Here is a 20,143-nt window from a genome sequence, read left to right on the forward strand (position 1 = left end):
TTCTCTTGTGCAGTGTTTGGAAAAGGTTTTGCTTCAGAGAGAGTTATATAGCCCATACTTTATGTCATCACAATAGAGAAAGCAGAAACTTAGATAAATTAAAAGAGGGATTCCTGCTTTTGTCTGGAGAGAAGAGAATCACAGATTCAAAAAAAAAAAAAAAATACATTTTAAAAAATCTGAGTTCATCTGAGTGCATCAAAAACCAAATCAGGTCTAATATAGAAAAAAGTTCAGTTCCAAACTATGGATATCATCATCTGAAGGAAATGTTTAGAATAGTAGTAGTTCCTCTCTTTGGCCAGCAGAGAGAGCTGTCACTCAAGCCATTTTGGGACTCAGTTCACACTGGTTAAAAAAACAAAATACACGCCATTCCATTTCTTTGCTGAATATATGAAGAATCTTGAAAGTTTGTGAAAGGTTGTGGTTTCTGACTTTTTCAGTCCTTCCTTCAAAGCTCCAGTGCTTCATTTTCAACATATTAATGAAAATAAACCTCTATCTGTCACAGCCATAGGTCACAGCCCATCAATCCCACAGAACTTAAGTCCTACATACTCAAATTCAAATTTCCATTTGATCTGACCACAGTTACAGTGATGATGCTGATGAATCTACATCTTTCAACGCCTCAAATAAAACTCATAATCAGACTAATTTAATTTATTTTCATAAGCTTTTTACCTCAAAATGCAAAACACAAGTGCACTTACTTCTGGTTGCTGAATAACCCCTCTCTCTTTCTCTCTTTTTAACTCACATGACTGCTAAACATGAAATAACACAACCTCTTTACAGAACTGAATATGATGGATTTGCGTTGTAGCACTTCTGATTTTTCTTATTACTTCTGATTAGCTGACATGTTGCTAGCAGTTGGCTGATTTGGCCCATAAAATTTTTTTTGTTTACTAAGTTAACCTGCTAGCTACTAACAACACCAACAAATATCAGTTTCATGTTGACTGAGATGACAGTTCTCAAACTATAACTCAAAGTTTTTTGATAGAGGCTAAAGATAATTACCCCTGTAAGTTTTCATTGGTAACATCATCATTTTCCACTACTAACAGTATCATATGTATTGTGCATTAATTTGTTTCAACAAGCAGTGTGGGATATTATATATCTATTAATAATAATATTATATATATAATATTTTAGATGTCCTGTGCATCATTTTATACACACATTTTGCATCTTTGAAAACAGGTTTAAGCAGTGTTTTGCTGCTCTGTGTGAGTTTGTAACGACAAACCCACCTTACTATTTTAGTTTTAAGATGAATATGACCTTCATCTCTGCCGGCCGTCATCACATCATGTACGCTTTGTCAGTCAGCTCTCCATTTCCAGCCTTGGCATCAGGCTATTTATTTAGCCATTATTTGCGCACAGCTAATTTTCCACTGGACCTCCAGGATGGCACCAGTTTATGGTTGCTGGGATATTTTGATTCAATAATTCAGTAAACCAGCTGTATCATAATGAAACAATTTCCCTAATGTTATTCCAGGTAAAGAGCTATGCTGTTCCTATAAAAGTGCTATTTAATCTTACTCAACCCAAGCTCCCAAAGGCTCATAGTTAGGAGAAATATAATGCTGAAATAAAATGTTCTCATATTACATTCTTTTTTTTTTTTCTTTGGCTTGATTGATTAATTAGAAGGATACTGTATACTGCAAAGGACTGAGTGAAAGTATATACTGGCTCCTCTGATTTTCAGCTTCAGTGTCACAGACATGACATAAGCCCAAATGCAGTTCACCATACTTCTATCAAGAGCATCAGTTTAATAATGTTTCCCATTAGCGAATGATATGTTGGCAATGCATATTTCATGGAACAATGATGTTGCTTTTATCCAACCAACAATGTACATGTTGAACCTCGTGATCTTGGCATCAATTCCAAGAATTTTATGAGGAAAAAAAAAGAAAAACATATGTTTTAGTTTATACTCTATATTAAAGGGCTGCTATTTAGGATTGCACTTTTTACCTTTGGAAGAAGTCACTAAAGACACCTTTAAATTATTCTGACACCTTTATACTATTCTCATTTCCCATCATGCAAACCACAGTATTTTCACCAGACCCTTTCTGCATGGTATAATTTCAACCTCTGTGTCACCAGTTTGTGACACGGGCAGGCTCAACAACATGAGTATGTTGTATTTTTCTGAAACTTTTTTAACAACTTTCGGGGACATTACATTAAATTGTAAACAATATACTAAAAAAAAAATTGACTGCTTTTACACCAACAAACTAAATAAACCAGCAAAAGATTCCCTGTTTACCACCATGAATTGTATTCCTTGCATTGTGTAAACGGCTTGAAAATATTTAGAGTTAGATGTTGGGAAATGAAACGTTCAAAAATTTAATTGAAAAGTACAAATAATTTTTTAAACAGGGTGCTCTTTAAAGGATGTCACTCAGGAGATTTATTCTGGATGATATCATCAATCTCTCTAAAAACAGGAATTCCATAATTGATTATTCAGCCTTAACATTGCTGTGTTTTTTTGTTTTTTTGGGGGGGGCAGGGTTGGTTGTTTTTTTTTTACAATGGAAAACACTTCATTATAATATCATAAATGGCAAAGCATTGTTAAGACAACCTCAGGCTGCCATGTCAGTCATTTATTTTTAGCTGAGATAATGACTGGTGAAATGTAGTTCAATATAGACACGAGGGAGCTCAGGGCAAACAATCAAACAATAAAGTGCAGACACGCTGTTCGCCTCTGGCATTGGTATACTGAAGAATATCTTATCTACTGTCTGTCTTTCATACTGTTGTCATCCATAGAAAGCATTAATTGTCACAACAAGCCTTTATTAGGCTGCATCGGAGTCCTGGCTAATTGTTTGGGGATGTATAACTCATCGAGTCCTGAGGGATCTGGGCGCAGGCAGTAGTTTCTGCTCCACTTCACTCCAGCCCAGCCTGAAATATATGAAACTGTATCCACATTCATATTACATAACCTAACAGGCGATCTCTCAGGGCATCTTCCCTTCCATCACTAAAAACTATATTTACAAGACAATTACATGCCACAGTGCCTCTGAGGCTGCGGTAGTCTTCTTTATCATATGAATTACTTGACTGAGTCATTACAAGCATGCTGCATTTATTTCATACAGTAGGAGGGATTAATAGCAAATTAATCAAGTACACAGATCCTATTAGTGCAATATGTGGCTAATGTTAAATTGTCAAATTGCCCAGTGTGACTGAATGGAAGTAATGCATCATATACTCTGTCAACACTGATCACTGTTGTTTACACGCTCCCTCGGAAACGTGAGACCTTTAACATGAAAAACCGAACGGCAAAAATAAGAGTATAATTTTTATTTAAATCAGTAGTTGTCCTTTCACGTGTGCATGTACAAATGTATATCAGAAATACAATGATACATCATTTACAGAGACATTAGCTTCCTTTTCACGAAAAAAATGCATTTCCTTTTGTTTGTAAGGCAACATGGCTGGTTCAACAAAGAGATTTCAATAAAATTCATAGGTCAAATGTACAGATATAAGTTACCAAATCTGACATCACAATGCATTGAATACATTTAGTCATGTACGATAAATGGCGTAGAAAATAACAACAACAAGTTTCTGTCTACAAAGTGCAGTGGGAACAATAGAAATATGTAGACAATAAAAATTCTGTATGTTGGTAAACGTGGTTTGTCTCTTTGGTGAGTTTGAATAAATGATTCGTTTACTTGTTTATGTATGAAAATATATCGCAACCATTCTGTAATGTACTTTCTATGTTTATGATGAGGTCATGAAAGGGTGTGCAGTGTTACGGCTGCACAAGCTATGATGCTGGAACCAGAAATGAAAATATTTACATTAAATATCACTTTGGATGATCTACATTTGATACAGCACACAACATCAGTCCACTTGAGCAGCACATCGACAAAAAAATGCCTGCACTAAAGTAACAAAATTTTGCAAAATACAAATTTTCAAAAAAAAAATGGCAATGGCATAGCTACATTTTAAAGCAAAGGCCGATGAAATATTTCATGTTCTATACAACACCTTCACATACATTTGATCACAGATCTCACAGAAATTCAGTACATATCATTTTACTTTTTTAAATCCACAGAAGTGTAGATCCATTGTATTTTAATCCTGTATCAAACAATTTTATAAATATAAACAGGTAAATACCAAAACAAATAAATACATACATACAAATTGAAATAAATAAAATTATTCATTTAAAAAAAATGTTCAACATTTTGTAAAATATTCTAAATACTTCTTGCCTAGAGTAAGAGAAGAAGACCATTACCACTCTCGTGTCTCTATTCTTAACACGAATCCACAACTAGGAGCCAATTAGCTTAGCTTAGCATAAGGACTGTGAACAAGGGGAGACAGCTAGCTTTACTCTGTCCTCAGATTACAATTACATCTCTCTAAAATTCACTTATTAACAGTAACAGTAAGAACAACAACGTGTGGTTTAATGGGAGGGTGGTTTGTTCCGTGTTTCCAGCCTTTCTATGCTAACTAGCAGCTGGCTGTTCCTTCACTATTAAAAAACAGACAGGAAAGTGGTATCAATTTTCTCATGTAACTTTTGGCAAGAAAGTGAAAACACATATTTGAAAAAATGTTAAACTATTCCTTTAAACATTCTTTATTGTACCATCTGACAGACCAAATGTCTTTCTGGGAAACACAAAGGAAAAGCTGCATCAGAGCTTATAGCTTGTAGCATAATTCAGACTTTTTGGATTGTTTATAATCCCATTCTAAACTAACATGTCCTCCCCCACTCTTTATCCTTTAGTAGAAACAAAGGTACTTCTGTTTATCCTTGCACAAAGATGGCTGTTACCAGTATTACTGTTTGAGCAGCCTGAGCAAATGTAAGAGTTGCTGTTACAGCCAGACAGTACTTGATCTGACCTGGGCAAGTGGTTAGGGATACGATTGGTCCTCACTTAATCAAGCTTCTCTTCTCTTGAACCAGCAGCTTAGTTGTGACACTGATTACGAAAAAGCACCAAGGATTTTATGAGGACCAAAGAATTTAATCTGCTTTCACTGTGCCTGCATGATAAATCCATGCATGGCACTTAACACACATATGCATTATATAAATGACTTCAAACCTCTCTCCCAACTCCATATATAATCTTTCCTTTACTTGTTTGGAAGAGAGTTTTGATTTGAGACTGCTCATCCATTAGCCTCAAGGAATTCAAAGACAAGACACATTAAATTGATCTATGTTCACACCCTCCTTCTCTGAGGAGAAAAACTGGGAATGAAACAATGGTGGAAACAACCAGCTGGAACACAGCATTAGAGAGGAAGCTTAGCTTGTGGACAAGTATGTTTAAAACAGTACAGTACGAGAAGACAAATTCCATATGGTATAAAAGAACACAGACTTAAAGGAGAAGAATCATCAGAGGAAACATTATAAAGGCTCCATTAGAATGGCTTGTTCATATAAAATATTCATCTCATATTGACCAAAACATACATCTGTTCAGATTGTGTTTTGGCAAATACCTTTTATTCACTTCACACTAAATTATCTTGAATCCCTTTTCACTACTGAGAGCAGCGGCTTTTTTTTTTTCAATTCAGGTGAATCATCTTCTTCCCCAAATCTTCTTTCCAAGTATTTTTGTATTTTGATCTTCATCGTACTCAATACAAATGGCTGTTTTGTTTTGGCAACATTGTGAATGCATCTTAGTCAATTAAACTTCAAGTATTCCTCGTTACCTTCCCTCAAAGTCACAATGGAGCCATGTGCCTACAGGTGTATGAAGTATCCTGCTGCAAATTCTGATGGATTATCCACTCATAACCTTTGAGCAGTAAGAGGACAAGAATCAGATGATAAGAATCTTTGTCTTTTAAATACACTAATCTCGATAAAAATTCAAATCCTTATGTAGGCTGCAGTATATTAGAGGACATAAATCCTTTAAGAATCTTATGTGTCCATTTTATTTCATGTGCAGTTTAGGTGTAATTTAAACAATTTATTTTTCTGGCCAGACAACAGAAATTTGCTGGGATCTTCAGAGACACTGGACACACTGTGGCCTTGTCAGAGGAATCAGTTCGTTCTGTAAATCACTTCATTGTTTGTACTGGAAAAATAAGAGTAAGTCTGTTACCTCAGATGCTATGGTAGAGATTACAGTATGTGTTTGTTCCCCTGGTCACACAGCTGTGGTCTGTTTGATGCTGTGGAAGCTGATCCTGGTTGGAGAGGTGGGGATGGACATGGCTCGTGCCACTCGCACTCGAAGCGCGTGGTTGTCCTGCCAGCGATGCCACCGTTTCCTTACTGCAGAACGTACCTTAAATGTTAAGGATAAAAAGTGGTATTAATGTAGAGAGCAGAGGAAATGCTACAACCTCAATCCTTGACTTTGATTTTTTTTTTTTTTTTTTTGACGGAATAATTTGTCATTTTTGGAAACTTTCTTGCTGAGAGTTAGAGGAGAAAAAGGCCTGGCTACCACTGTCATGTTTGTCCATTGACTATGAAGCTAACAGCCAGGATACAGTACAATAATAATAATAATAATAATAATAATAATAATAATAATAATAATAATAATAATATTAATAATAATACATTATAAAGTAATGTAGTGCACTAATTAAAATGTTGCTTATTTGTTTTTGTACAGATTAAACACACAAATATAATGTGTTAATTTGTGAGCTTCAGAGACACTGGTAGGCAGACTTTTTTTTTTTTTTTTTTTACTTAGCAGAGGGTCAGACCAGCTATTCTGTCTCTGGCTTTCATGCCAAGAGCTAAATGAGAAGACAGTTAGCATAGCATAAACATGGGAAATCAGGGGGGAAACAGCTAGCATGGCTAGCACAGTCACAAATTGTTGTTCTCATAGATTTGCACAGATTAAATGAGATATGACATAATTAGTGAGCTTCAAAGGTTCTGAGAAATAGTTTTTTTTTTGCTTTAACCTTTGAACAGGGCCAGGCTCACTGTTTCACATTGTATTCAGTCTTTATTCTAATCTGTCTCCTGGCAGATTAACAGACAGTTGTGAGAGTGGGATCAATCTTCTTGTCTAAGAAAGAAAAAAGATCCTCTCATTTAACCTTTGGCAAGAAAGTGAACAAGACAACAGTAGAGAAAGAGTGGAAGAGCAATGTACCGTGGGTTTAATTTTTTATTCAATTTACATTTTACGGTTTATAGGAATAAGACTTGGAACAGTTTAGTTATCACTACGCCTTCACTGCAAATGTGTTAATGGCCAAATGTGGAGAAACCACAGGCATTTTGAAACACGCCCAATAAAGTATTTCCCTGCCTTTATTAAACCTTTTAAATCAGGGCAGGGCCAGATAAAGAAGAATTATGGCAAACAAGAAACCTGCTTACATCTATGTAAGCAGTGAGTGAAAAAAATTAACTAAAATAATGTCCTTTGAAAAAAATAAAACCTATCCATTAATGCCACACAGTCGCTTTTGCTAATGGCAATTTGAACTTACATTTAATAATTTTTAGAGGGGTGACTCAGATTCTTTACTTTCTGATCAAATTAACCACCTCTCCACCCCCAAGTTTCAATTATTCAAGGCTGGTAGAGAGTATTCATTTTTCACTATTACTGACATATGTGTAATTCTTATGAGGGCTGGATATTCAGCAATTTGCTTTTATTTTAAGTAGATAAAAATGACAGAACTCAATTAGGGTTTATCATATTTTAGGACCTTGAATAAATTATTAAAATTTCACTGATGGAACAGAAACTCTTAACAGTTTTTTTCTCTTTCTCTCTTTTACCTGATCCTACCCCTGTTTGAACTTAAAAAAATGTAACTAGGAGGTAAGTTAGAAACAAAATCACTAAACTAATTATGGAAATTCATTTGGAATTTTATTAAAATCATATATCAAAAAACAAATTTCACAATTGAATGAAATTCATAAACATAGTCAGTCTTTTGCAAAACTCAAGTGACTCACCTCTCCATTTAGAAAGCAGTAAAACACTGACACAAAGAACCCCTGCAGAATTAGACACATTGCAGTTAGAAATAGAAAATGCGGCAGTGCTGTGTAATGGCGCCTGAATTAGACATAAGAGAATTCACATGTTGCAGCCATGAAATAAAATGGTAAATTAGGCATTCTATTTTGGGAGCAAATCTTGTCATGGCAAATATAAATAAAGAAACTGTGCTTGAAGTCCCTTTTTCCTCTGTCCTCCCACTCATTTTTCGATTCAAACATAGTAGATAGAAAGATTTAAAAAAAAAAAAAAAAGGCCACAGAGCATAAATCATGCCCATGTGGCCTTGTTAATCCTGACAGCTGAGAACACTGAACATGAGGCCGGAAGGCCATATTTTGTGTAAGCACAGCCAGGATGCTACTTCTAATCATTTTCCCATAAGTAGGCTCATAACCTGAACTGTCACCCTGAAAGAAGTGATACAACTCTGCGATGCAATGAAAAGAGTATGAAATTATTATAATTTCATACTGGTTATGATTGTTCGCTTCATAGACAGCGTGTGTGGGTTTTCTAGGTCATTGTCACAGTGTATCATGATAATTATTCTCACCTGAAAAGACTGTAAAAAGGAGTTGAAATAGATGAAAACGATTTGTGAGATGTCGTCCTCTCCCGGATTCACAAAGAAGAGCATGTAGGTGATGCCCAGCAGAGGTAGCAAGACCAGTGTTGCTTTCACAGCTTTTCTGTGAAGACAAGGATGGAACATGATTCATAAAATGACTAAAATAAGAACTTTCACAAGGAGTTGAAAAAACGCACGAGTCTTTGTCAGTGGCACAATGGGGAAAAAACACACCTACTTATTATGAAGTCTATTTTACAAGATGGGTACCACTTTCTATCAAGACACTCTATATAAATGGTTTATAAGATGCTCTGTAACTGATGTCTTTATAAATAGTTAATATTTCATTTACTAATGCTTTGATGATCAGTTGTAAGCAATTATTAAGAAAAACTTGAAAAAGAGTTGCCCAAGTCGTGAAAACTACATTTGGATGGTGCTTATCGTATTTATGTGGAAATTATCAATATATTCATACATTTTCATAAAAATGCCAATAAGCCATAAAGTTGCTAAAATGTTCATTAGTCATAAAACAGAACAAATATTGTAAATGTTCTGCAGGTTGAAGTGTCCATTAGGAAGAATCACAAAGCACGTGTAATGCTGGACCAATACACACCAACCAAAGCCATTTTTCACGACCAGGAAACCCCATGTTAAAAATGAAGATGTGTTTTCTGCCCATGGTCTTCTTGATGTGATGTGACAAGCCAGACATTTAAAGATGACAGAAAATCCCATCTTTCCCTGTCAAATTCACTCCCTCGGTTATTCTGTTCATACACATCTGGTAAAACTAGCAGCATTTTGAAGGGACCACTATGTCTTATTTTGAGGTCAACAATTTAAGCCTGACACTCCTATTCTGCGCTCACTTAAATCTGCATGGCTCACTGTCTGTCACCAAACAACCATAAAACCAACTCAAGCCTGAAAAGCCTGAATTGAAGTTGTCTGAGCAGGGACACTGTGAACACCCCAGGAACTCAAAATAATCCCTGAAGGAGAAAAATACACCACGCGAGAAAACAAACTCACAATTTCAGTGGTCAGATGCACAACATAACAACATAAAGCACACAGCTCACCTCTCCCAAGCACACACCAAACACTCATCTAGGCCTGTCAGACACATTTTTGTCCACCTCTAAAGATTGGGACTGGTGGGACTCAATGAAGTGGCCTCTTGCATGCAAGTACTGTAACTTTGTTGTGGTCGATCAGACCAATTTGTATGTCTAGACTTGCAATAGGCTCTTTGGGAAATTACTGAAACATGCAACATGCATCTATCCTACAATATTGGAGGTGTTAAGAGAAACAAACTGAATCTGGAACAGAGAAAATAAATATGTTTTGACCTCTTTCTGACAAAGAAAAATCAGTTTTACTTGCTTTAAGTGTCAGTGTGAACACTAAGAATTGGGTTTTAGGGTGTTTATGTGATTTATTGTTTTTCATTTACCAACAGTAACTGCAATTACCAGCAACACTTAGCCTGAAAGAGGCACAGAAAAGCCATAATAGTAATAATGGATCTCTACTATTGCAGTACCTGGCAGTGATTTGATTTCATTTCCATTAACATCAGATCCTCAAATATCCTCTCAGTGAGAAAATATTTGTGGATGAAGCTCCTTGATTTGGATGAAAGCAGTGACATGAAATTTGAAAGCAAGGTTCAAATTAGTCTGCTTTCTAAATTGCTTTATTGGTACAAAAAAATGGATTTCTTCACAGCCTTAAAGCAAGTCATTTCTAATATCGCACACAGTCTTGCACAGTCAACTCACCTGTATTGTATTGTTTCAGATGTAGTCGAAGCTCTTAGTTTGGTCATAAGAATTCGTACTATATTGAAGAGGAACACAAAGTTTATCTAAATAAAACAGACATAAGAAATAATTAGTTTTGAACCCAGTGCTAATGGCTCACACTGAAATACACTGTAAGCAATTTTCTGCTACGAGCAAACTTTGCTTATTAAATGCTGAGTAGGAGGAGCAGAGGGCGACACAAGTCAAAGCCACTTCTTTTCTCAACAAGACAAGTGTCAGAGGAGCATACAAATCAGAACTGGTCACTGCACTGCTACACGCTGGTAACAGCTTGTACATAACCATTAGTGGATACATTCCTATGAATACAATTTCTTCTTTTCAGGGTTGTTATTTGTGAGAATGCCTTAACACATCAGGAAGATTAATTCCACCTTTTGACAAGCTATTCACAGGATGGAAATGGTTTTCATTATATAAAACCACTTTCATTTCAGAGCAGACTCTTTTTCATCAGTTTACACCTACAAGCAAACATTAGTGATAAATCTTCTGTTAGTGTAATGTTATATAAATTAATGATTATTACAAAAAAAAAATAAATAAATAAATAAAAACAAGTGAAAATAATGGCCACAGGTGGCCAATGGCTTTCTATGTTGCCACTTACCAGAAGCACAAGAATAACTGGTCCCTGGTAAATGTAGTCCATATATTTTCCAGGTTCTTTACCGAACCAGCATCTGTTGACAGAGGGTGGGGGAGAAAATCAGTAGCATCTAATTAAGGAAAATTGGGGGAAAATAGATCTGGATACTTACTGTTCATTTTCATAATACAACTTTCCGATGGCCCAGGCTACTATTATAGGGAACGGAATACCTGTAAAAAATGAATACGAAGATTCAGATAAGCCAGGAATAACGTGAAACAGTTCTAAGTGTCACAGTTCATTCATGCATTCATTCATTCTCTGCTGGCCTCTTCCATGTTACTAACCCCAGCTTTCCCACCTTTCATCCGCTGCCCATCTCCTAACCTGCTCCCAATTCCCTAATCAGCTCTCAGTGTTCATATCGACCCGTTTCCACTTATTCCCCACTAGACTGTCTGTTGTCTTTGTCACGTTGTAGCTTCCCAGCCTCTCTTGCTTCTATTTGCTGGCCTGTTTTTGACCACCTGCACATTTTTGTATTTTGCCTGTCGCCTGGTTAATCAGCCTGCCAGTTACCAGCCACTGCCCACGCCCTGCTTTCGCCTGCTGTTTGCCCATGCCTGCTTCTGCCCGTCCAGCCTTAATACAGGTGAACTGTTTTAAACTTGTACCAGTCTCTGAGTTGTGCTATTGAGTCCTCATAAACCTGAGCCATGGCAATAAGGGGCATTGTATGAAAAAATGAAACTAATAGATTTCATGTATTAAATAATATAGCAACCCACAGTAAAACACATTTGGCAACAAATAGCTTTAAGATGGCACTGGAAGCAGGAGGTGAAAACCACACAGTGTATTTGTGCTGCTTGATCAAACATAACAAGACTGCAAGACTCTGGACTCTACAAACTTGGGGAAAAAAAGTAGAAACATGTTCCCACTGTCCTCTTTGGAGAGGGCTACGGAGTCAGCTAGACTAACAAACTTTAACCCTTTAGAGGCTTAACAGTCATATGACGCATCAGGAGCCACAGCTGCTGTCCTCATAGAGGTGCAGGGGAGAAATTATGGAGCCATGTGCATATATCTGTGAGGTGGCTGCTGGTCTGCTCTATGGGAAAAGTTTATTTACATAATTAGATAACTGACTTCATAGACTGAAGACCTGTCTAGGGTGTATCCCAACCTCACCCAATGCACCGACCCTAAATGCATAAGCAGCATTGCTAATGAATGAATGAATGAATAAATAACTGGCTTTATTTAAAACACACTATACTACACGTGGAAATTATTGTTAGTTCAAATTATCCCAGAAAAAGACCAGCAATTCTGTCAATTGCTAAAATGCACAAGAACCATCTTCATTTCATGCAGTCTGCAGCTCTTTGTGCTGAGCACAGACCACATCTCAGCAGAAATCTGCAGTCGGCATGAGTTGTTTACTAAATGCACACATGGCCGTGACATGTTTTGGGGAGGGGATGGGCGCTAACTTGGCTCCAGGGAATTTATTCTATCAAGTCTGAATGTGTGGTCAAATTCTCAAAACAGACAGACAAAGTTTTTAGGGGTGATTGAATGATTTTTTTAAGGATTTATATGTTATATTTTTCTATTTTTCACTTTTTTTTTGTTTTACATTTTTTATTTAACCTTATCACACTAGAACATTTGCATCTCGTATATTATCAATCAGTCATTAACCACGCTTTATTTGTATAGAACTTTTACATACAAAGTGTGACACAAAGTGCTTGACAGAATAAAAGTAATAAAAACAACACATCCTTATCCCCCAACCCCCACACACAAAGCAATTAATGACTGTTATCAATAAAAACTATAAATTAAGGATTGTTAAATTAATGAATTAACAGTCATTTGTTTTCGTGTCAGTGTGGTCTGTGTTTTTATTTCAGAAACTCTTTTGAAACTCTGCTGCCTCAGAACCTTTTTGCTGCATGTCTGGATGAAATGTAAAAAAGTAAAGCCCAAGGAAAGAACAGTCTGCTCCTTTTACACAAGCAGCTGATTCTTGACTTTTTCACCCTGACGAAAAGATCCTCTAGCCAAATATCATTAGCCGGTCCATGAATCAGAGGTTTTAAAAACAAGATGATATGGTCAAGTTCTGTAACTAGCTCAACATAGTGGATCAGCTGGTCGAAAAGGTGAAACAATCAGTGAAATGACCTTTAATGGAGCTGAAAGATTACAGGTCTAAACCTATTTTGAGCGCAGCTAACATCTGGCCTCTGGTGGAAGACAGATTTAATCTGCCACCTTCCATCATTCCCTCATGAATTCCAATTAAAAATTTCTCAAGACGGATTTGAGTGGCACAATGAGAAATCCATTCTCTTTACTGGCTCTTGGTTCCCTGATTGCAAAAATGAAGGTGATTTTATCGATTATTACTGTATGTGTGGTATGTGCCCTGTTAGCTATTGTGCTTATTTAGGCATTATCCTTAACAGTTCATTTAAATTTCTGTGTTTAAAATAATAATTCCTTTATCTGACTCTTCTTTAGGCTGTTTCTTTTGCTGCAGTACCACATGATTCGCCCCCCTGGCAATCAACAGTCTTTTGTAACAGTTGAGTGCTGCTGTATTCTTTTTTCAGATGAAATATCATGCAGCAGATGATAAGCATCAATTACAAAAGAAGTTATCTTTTTTTTTTTTATATAGTGCTGACTGAAAATACACTCAGCGGGATGTATTTATGTAGCCGCACTGTGAGACTGGATTAAAACAAAAGCAAAAGTTTAATTTACACATGCTTAGTGTAGAGTACTTAGTGAATTTCAAGTACTGATGCGTTGACCCTCCTCAAAGATGATGTAGCACAGATAATATAATCATGATAAGAAAAGCTGTCAGATATTTAATATTTAAATCTTATCAGGTCATTAGCATTAGATTGATATGTGTAATATGTCCACTTGGTGATTTCTATTTTAAGGCCAATATGAGCCCCCAATCATTTCATCCAACTGTCATTACCAATAATATTTTATCTCCCACTTGTCTATTTATACTTCATTTTTATGTTGATAAAGCTCTGAGTCATTTTAGCCTGGCCTATATGCAGTCAAGTATCTGTGTTTCCTTCCTACAAGAACACACAATGTCCATTACATAAAAAGGAAGGAATGAAATGTCAAACTGTCTCAGGGAAGCAATGAAGCATGTTTCCATGTGCCTCAGGATGGAATATCCTGACACTGGTTTTGTCTCTATCCAACTTACAAAATGCTTCCTCTAATAGTTTAAGTCAAGGTGAGCATACATAATTTATGTGGTCATGACAAGGAATCTGCTACATGTTCAAAACTCTTTCTATCACTGGAACTCAAGCACAGAAAAATGGCATTTTCCACACTTCACTGCTGCTCTGGTCTCTTATGAAATCAGAGCCTTATCTGGAGTCTGGAGCACTAAAGGGTCTCTCTCCACTTCACTTGCTGACCAGCCTTCACTTAACTGCTTTCATTCAATCAAATGTTCACTCTGAACTGTGGAGAAATGTCATATGAAACTGTAGTTCAGCTGTTTGACGACCTAGTTTTTGAGCTGAATTCTGACTGCACTGATAAAATGTTGCTAGATGCATGATTTTCAATGTATATACAGTAAACATCAGTAATGTCAAAATAATTGCATGATCAAATGATCAAAAGCTCGATAGCAGCCTCTTTTATCTTGTTTCCCGTGATTGAGAATTAACTGAATCAATCAGCTGACTGTTAAGCAACAATGGATGAGAAGTAAATACAGAAACTTGACCATCTGCATTTCCATGACAACTGAGCAAACACCATCTGCTGATGAAGTGATGTGATCGAATGCTCTAGAGCAGCTACTGAATGCGTCCAATCATTCATAATATTGATTTACGATCACCAGATACGTATCAATCTACACAATCAGTGCATTTGAGTTCATATTGTCAATTTAGGTTCGAATATTTGCATTTTGGATTAAAATCAGTAGGAAAAATGTGATAAAAAATAGACAAAGGTTCCCCCTGAAAACCTTGTTTTCATACATTGTCATGCATTGGAAGGAGCAAACACTTCTCCTGCCTTGTAGTATTTTCAGTGTGCCAAAGCCCTTCTATCGTACAGAACCCAGAGCTGAGTTACTAATGTGCTGTCAGTATGAACATACTCACACCATCCGATGAAAAGGAAGACCCACTTCCTGAGCTTATCGGTTGAATAAGTCATTACAATGGCTGTGTGAAGGTAACATCCTTCAACAAACATCCAAAAAAAGTTAGTCACCACAAAGTAGTTGTATATTGTTGTAATTAATCGACACCAAGGCTGAAAAAGAGAAAGAAAAGACAAGATGCAAAGTCATTAAACGGAAACACAACTACTTTTCTTGGTATCAAGCACAGTACTCCACATCTTATTAAGACTATCGTACTTATTGTGACTTTTTAATTGCTTTGCGTACTCTCACTTGAAGTAATAATACATTACAATAGCCCCATAATATGTCAGTGCTGTTACCTCATTGCTCTCATGAATATTGTGGTCAATCAGCTGAAGCAAAAACCACATGACATTCCTCAGTATGAAGGTGGTGATCAAATTCCAGTGGATGATGTTTCGAAGACATCGTATGCTCCTATACCACAAGTCGAATGGAAGAGATGCTTGATCATCATGTTTTCATACAGACAGTATTCGTAGCAAAGTGAGATTCTAGGTGTGACTACCGCCAGAGCTGTGTTGTGCATGGCAGGGTTAGACGGGAAATTGTTTCTTCTTCTGCAGATAGAGGGTTCATGCAAACAGTCATGAAATCTTTCCAGCCCTACATTTTTTTCCTCCCTTTAAATCTAGTGAATGGTATGCTGTATTGGCTACTAGCAGCTCCAGTCTGCTTTGTATCTATCGATGTGCAGCCATCACTTGATTTCTTCGATAATGAAGAAAACCTAAAAATGTGACAACTCTGTTAAGTTCTGCATTATTTCTTGGTTTTTTTATGGGCATTTATCCATGGACATCAGAGAAACACATTTCTATAAGGTATAAGTCACACTGATCATGTGTATCATGCCTGTGTGTTCAGATCTGACTCAGCTATGACTCAGAGAAAAAGGATTGTCAGCTTGATGCAAATTGGGCCTTAAGGACACCCATTACTAAATATTGTAGATATGGTGGGTCATCATGTTTTAAAGAGCTATTAAAAGTTGAATAATTTAACCTGTTTGGCTGGAGTTTTAGGTTCAGATGATGGTCAAAATACTTTTCCCAGACAATTTTCTATCCTGCAGAAAAAAAAAACACTTCCATGGGTAAAACACAAAGTAGTGTGAAAATAACTATTTGTTTCAGAAGCCCACATTGACCAAACCCTACTGAACAGCACAGCTGAGGCTGTTTGGTGTTTGTCAGTGTTCTGACATAGGAGACGTAGGTGTGTGTGTTTAAAACAGCACAAGAAAAATAAATGTACGACTGCCTGGATAAAGGCATATTATGAAATACACATTATGCCTTTCCTGAGTGCTTCAACTGAGCTGCCGAGCAGACATGTATTCATTTGACATAAGCGAATTAATGATAAGCAGTCCGAGGCTATTACATGAATTTCCCTGATTGTCTTCTATGAGGTCTCAGGCATACAGGACATTTAGATAAGCACTATTTCTGTACTTGCCTTAAGCACAAGAAGAGAATGAAGGCCACGACTAGAGCTCCCACAGAGATACAGTGGCCTAGGTAGTTGATGATCAGCGCTATTTTATAATGCATTGGGTATTTTCTCTGGAAAGACAAAACATGAATTTTAACTTTAATGCACGGGAAGAAATGAGGTTAGGAATACTTGAATACATGAAAGGAATCAGAGTGTGTCTCCAGTGTCTGTCTGTCTGGGCTGCAGTGTGTTGAGAGAAAGCAAATGTCATTAACACACTTCAGATGTCGTGGCTTAAAATGATCTGAGAAAATAGAGCAAGACCCAGAAATACATGTAATCAGGAGACGTGATGTGAGGTAATCAGGCCAAAACTCATTACACACAATACATCACTCTTATACTAAGCCCTCAGGCTTTGCTTATATTAACGTAGGCAAGACTGTACTTATGCATTTGTTAAGCCATCTGGAAACAAATGTTTAAAGTGTTCAAAACAAAATGCAGTTCGATAAGCTTCGAGAGATCAGAAACACCGCAGTTACTTTCCCATACATCTGATTGTTTTTTCCCTGTGTGCCATTAGAGTAATGATGAGGCTGTGAAGAACATTTGTCTGAGATGATTAACACATTGTGTACAGAACGAAGGGCAGAGCAGGACTGCTCCTGCGTCGCCACACTAACCTTCTCCTCCAAAATGGGTTCACAGTTGGAGTAATTGCTCTTCAACGCCCACGTCCCATTTTCCATGCACTCTCTGTAAGCACTCCCTGCAAGAAAAGAGTGAGGAGCACAGCTGAGAAAACCGTAATTGTAGCATTGTTGCAAATATCATTAGGGTTTAAAAACACTCGTTGAATCTTATTTAAAAGATAGTTTTCAAGATTTTGTTTGTCAGTTCAAATCTCTCATTTGTATTCAACACCAGACACTGCATTGGCTGAGTCAGTGCAGGTGGGAGCCTGTTATTTGTTGTGGCAAGATTGTAGAAGTATTTGCCAAGCAGGTAAAGCTAAAACATCCTTGTAATTTCCTCAGAGCTCAGTGCAAAGTTGAGCTCCACTATCTATCTGAGCCTTGCACAGAATACCAATATAGCAGTACAAAATTTTATTCATGCGGGGAAAATACAAAGCCTCTTACTTTGACAGTTTATTTGCATATCTTTTAAAACACACTTTACAGCAACTTTGAACTGAATATTTCATTTTGCAGTTCCTGACTGTGCATTCAGCGGGCTCTTTATCTCTTTAACACTGACAAATGTAAAAAGAATTGGGCGGAAACAGAGCAGCAATAAATCTGTTAAGGTTATGATAATCCATTCTATTATGACCAGCCACTTAAAATGATCATTTTAACCACTCTGTCAAGATATGAATCATGTATTTACTTTTTGTATTGAATTAAACTGTTATTGCATGAAGACTCATCAATTTTGCCACTGTCAGAATTCACCACTGCCAGATTCATACTGTTTTCAAACAAAGCAGAATAGTAGACTCAGTTCAGCTTTTATTGTTATTTTAATAAATGATACTTTCCCAGGTCAAGGTATCCAGTGTGTATTTTTCCACTCCAGATTGCTGTGTGTCAGATTACTGTATCCTGAACTCACTGTGTGATTGGTTTAGCTCAACATTATGACATTATAATGTTTGTTTGTCGAGATAAGACAAAAAGTACTGAACCTATTGCACCAAACTTGTTGGAGGGATGGGGCACGGGCCAGGGAAGAATCCATAACATTTACTCAGGAAATAATGTATGGATCTTGATGTAAAAAATCTGACATATTTATGGTGTTGAGATATATGACTTCAGGCTACTCCTTTTTTTCTTTTATTTTTCTGTTATACGAGCTGGACAGACACGTATATCATAGCTTGGCCTTGGCCGAGGTACGAGCTCTGCTGAGTGTTATTCTACTTTGGCAACTACGTTCTTATGTTGCATCAACTGATCCAACTTCTTGTGAATAAATGAGCCCTGGAGCCTGTAATATACTTCCCAAAATACATGAACGGGTAAATGAAAAAAGGTGTTTATCTCTGTGTTCAGAAAGTTGCATAATACAGATGTTTTCCCATTGGGGATTAACAGTTTAGACAAATCTCACAGTGGAGACTGCAATGCTCATATTCGCTCATCCTGACTCAAAGATTCCTGTAAACAACAGCAAGGGAAGCATCCATCTTAGAAATCCCTACAGCGACTCTTGAAGCAATGGCAGCAGCAGAGTAAGATCCTTTGCATTTGAATTAATGTTATGCAATATGACATTAGTGTTTAGAGAGCAGACAGGAGCAGCAGAGCAGCTTGTGGCAGTGAGAAACAGAGAAGTAACAAAATAAATAAATAAAACATTTAAAACAAGCCCACATTATGCTTTTTATTTGACTCGTAGCAATAAGGACTGCACTAGGACTAGGCAATGGCTTGTGTTGTGTTTACGAGGGACAATCCCAATTCTCAGCCCCTCTTAAATCAGAGTCAAACCACTAGAGCCCTTGAATAAGGGAAATGTGTGTCCCCCGAGATGCAGTAAAACAGTCAATCGCAATACATTCTACATCCATTCTGTGCTTGTTTGTTTAACTTTGTGGGGGAGAAAAAAAAAAGTCCCTCTACATTTTCATTGATCAGTTGGCTTGTGGCTTTACAGTGTTCTTGTGCAGTCTAGGCAACCGTGACAGGACAGCTGATGAGTCATGCATGGTTTGACCATGGAGCTCCAGATTGTGTTTGTACCATCAGCGAGGACATGAAGCAGCCTAACGAAGGTGTTGTTGACTCAACTCTATGGTAATTTCCACAGCTCTTTCTGTTGTTACATTGGGCTCCACACATTTTAATAGCTACATCCTTGAAAATAAAGCAGTGCAATACAACAAACTACCCCCGAATCAAGAGCTCTTTTACACAATAATGGGCTTTATCTTCTTTGTATGTACAATACTGTAACATGTTAATGTTGTTTCCACTTTCTAATAAAGAGTTCACAAAATGTAACCCATGGTTTTATGAATAGTTCTTAAATAATTTACTGCCATTAATATTAGCAGCTTCTTTGGTTGCCAGGTTGTCTTCTTAGGAAAAGCCTCCAATTTGGCATTTGACTTCTGGCCTTTATAAACATATAAACTATATATCTGCAGGCTTGATGCCTTATAAAAAGAAACCAATGAGTATGTACTAATCACCAACATTTTTTTTTTTCAAGCTGGTAACCCATAAGATATTCTTATAAATGACCTCTTACTTCATGATGTATATTTCAATCCCATTACAAAAGCCACTTAAGGGGCTCCTTATAACACAGTGGAACCAAAACTAACTGACTAATATCAAATGTATGGATCAGTTATTGGATTTCC

At 36.8% G+C, this 20,143-nt stretch overlaps 1 protein-coding gene across 2 annotated transcripts in view; it reads right to left on the reverse strand.

Moving 5' to 3' along the window:
* Positions 1–3,356: 3,356 nt before the first annotated feature.
* LOC139629514 (corticotropin-releasing factor receptor 2) overlaps positions 3,357–20,143 on the reverse strand; it is a 34,545-nt gene continuing 17,758 nt past the window's right edge. The window contains exons 3-12 of one of the 2 annotated variants that reach the window (XM_071492174.1): positions 17,451–17,536; positions 16,786–16,892; positions 15,624–15,741; positions 15,278–15,431; positions 11,263–11,323; positions 11,112–11,184; positions 10,457–10,542; positions 8,643–8,778; positions 8,041–8,082; positions 3,357–6,382 (exon numbers count right to left, since the gene is read on the reverse strand). In XM_071492174.1, the coding sequence (XP_071348275.1) occupies positions 6,242–6,382; positions 8,041–8,082; positions 8,643–8,778; positions 10,457–10,542; positions 11,112–11,184; positions 11,263–11,323; positions 15,278–15,431; positions 15,624–15,741; positions 16,786–16,892; positions 17,451–17,536 (1,004 nt within the window). In that variant the 3' untranslated portion in view covers positions 3,357–6,241. Of the gene's footprint in view, positions 6,383–8,040; positions 8,083–8,642; positions 8,779–10,456; positions 10,543–11,111; positions 11,185–11,262; positions 11,324–15,277; positions 15,432–15,623; positions 15,742–16,329; positions 16,368–16,785; positions 16,893–17,450; positions 17,537–20,143 lie in introns of those variants that run through there. The other variant, XM_071492175.1, reaches the window with a different exon arrangement.

Source organism: Trachinotus anak, unplaced genomic scaffold, assembly GCF_046630095.1.
Source record: "Trachinotus anak isolate AG129_WGS33_773 ecotype Australia unplaced genomic scaffold, CSIRO_AGI_Tana_v1 ptg000012l, whole genome shotgun sequence".
Lineage (NCBI taxonomy): Eukaryota > Metazoa > Chordata > Actinopteri > Carangiformes > Carangidae > Trachinotus > Trachinotus anak.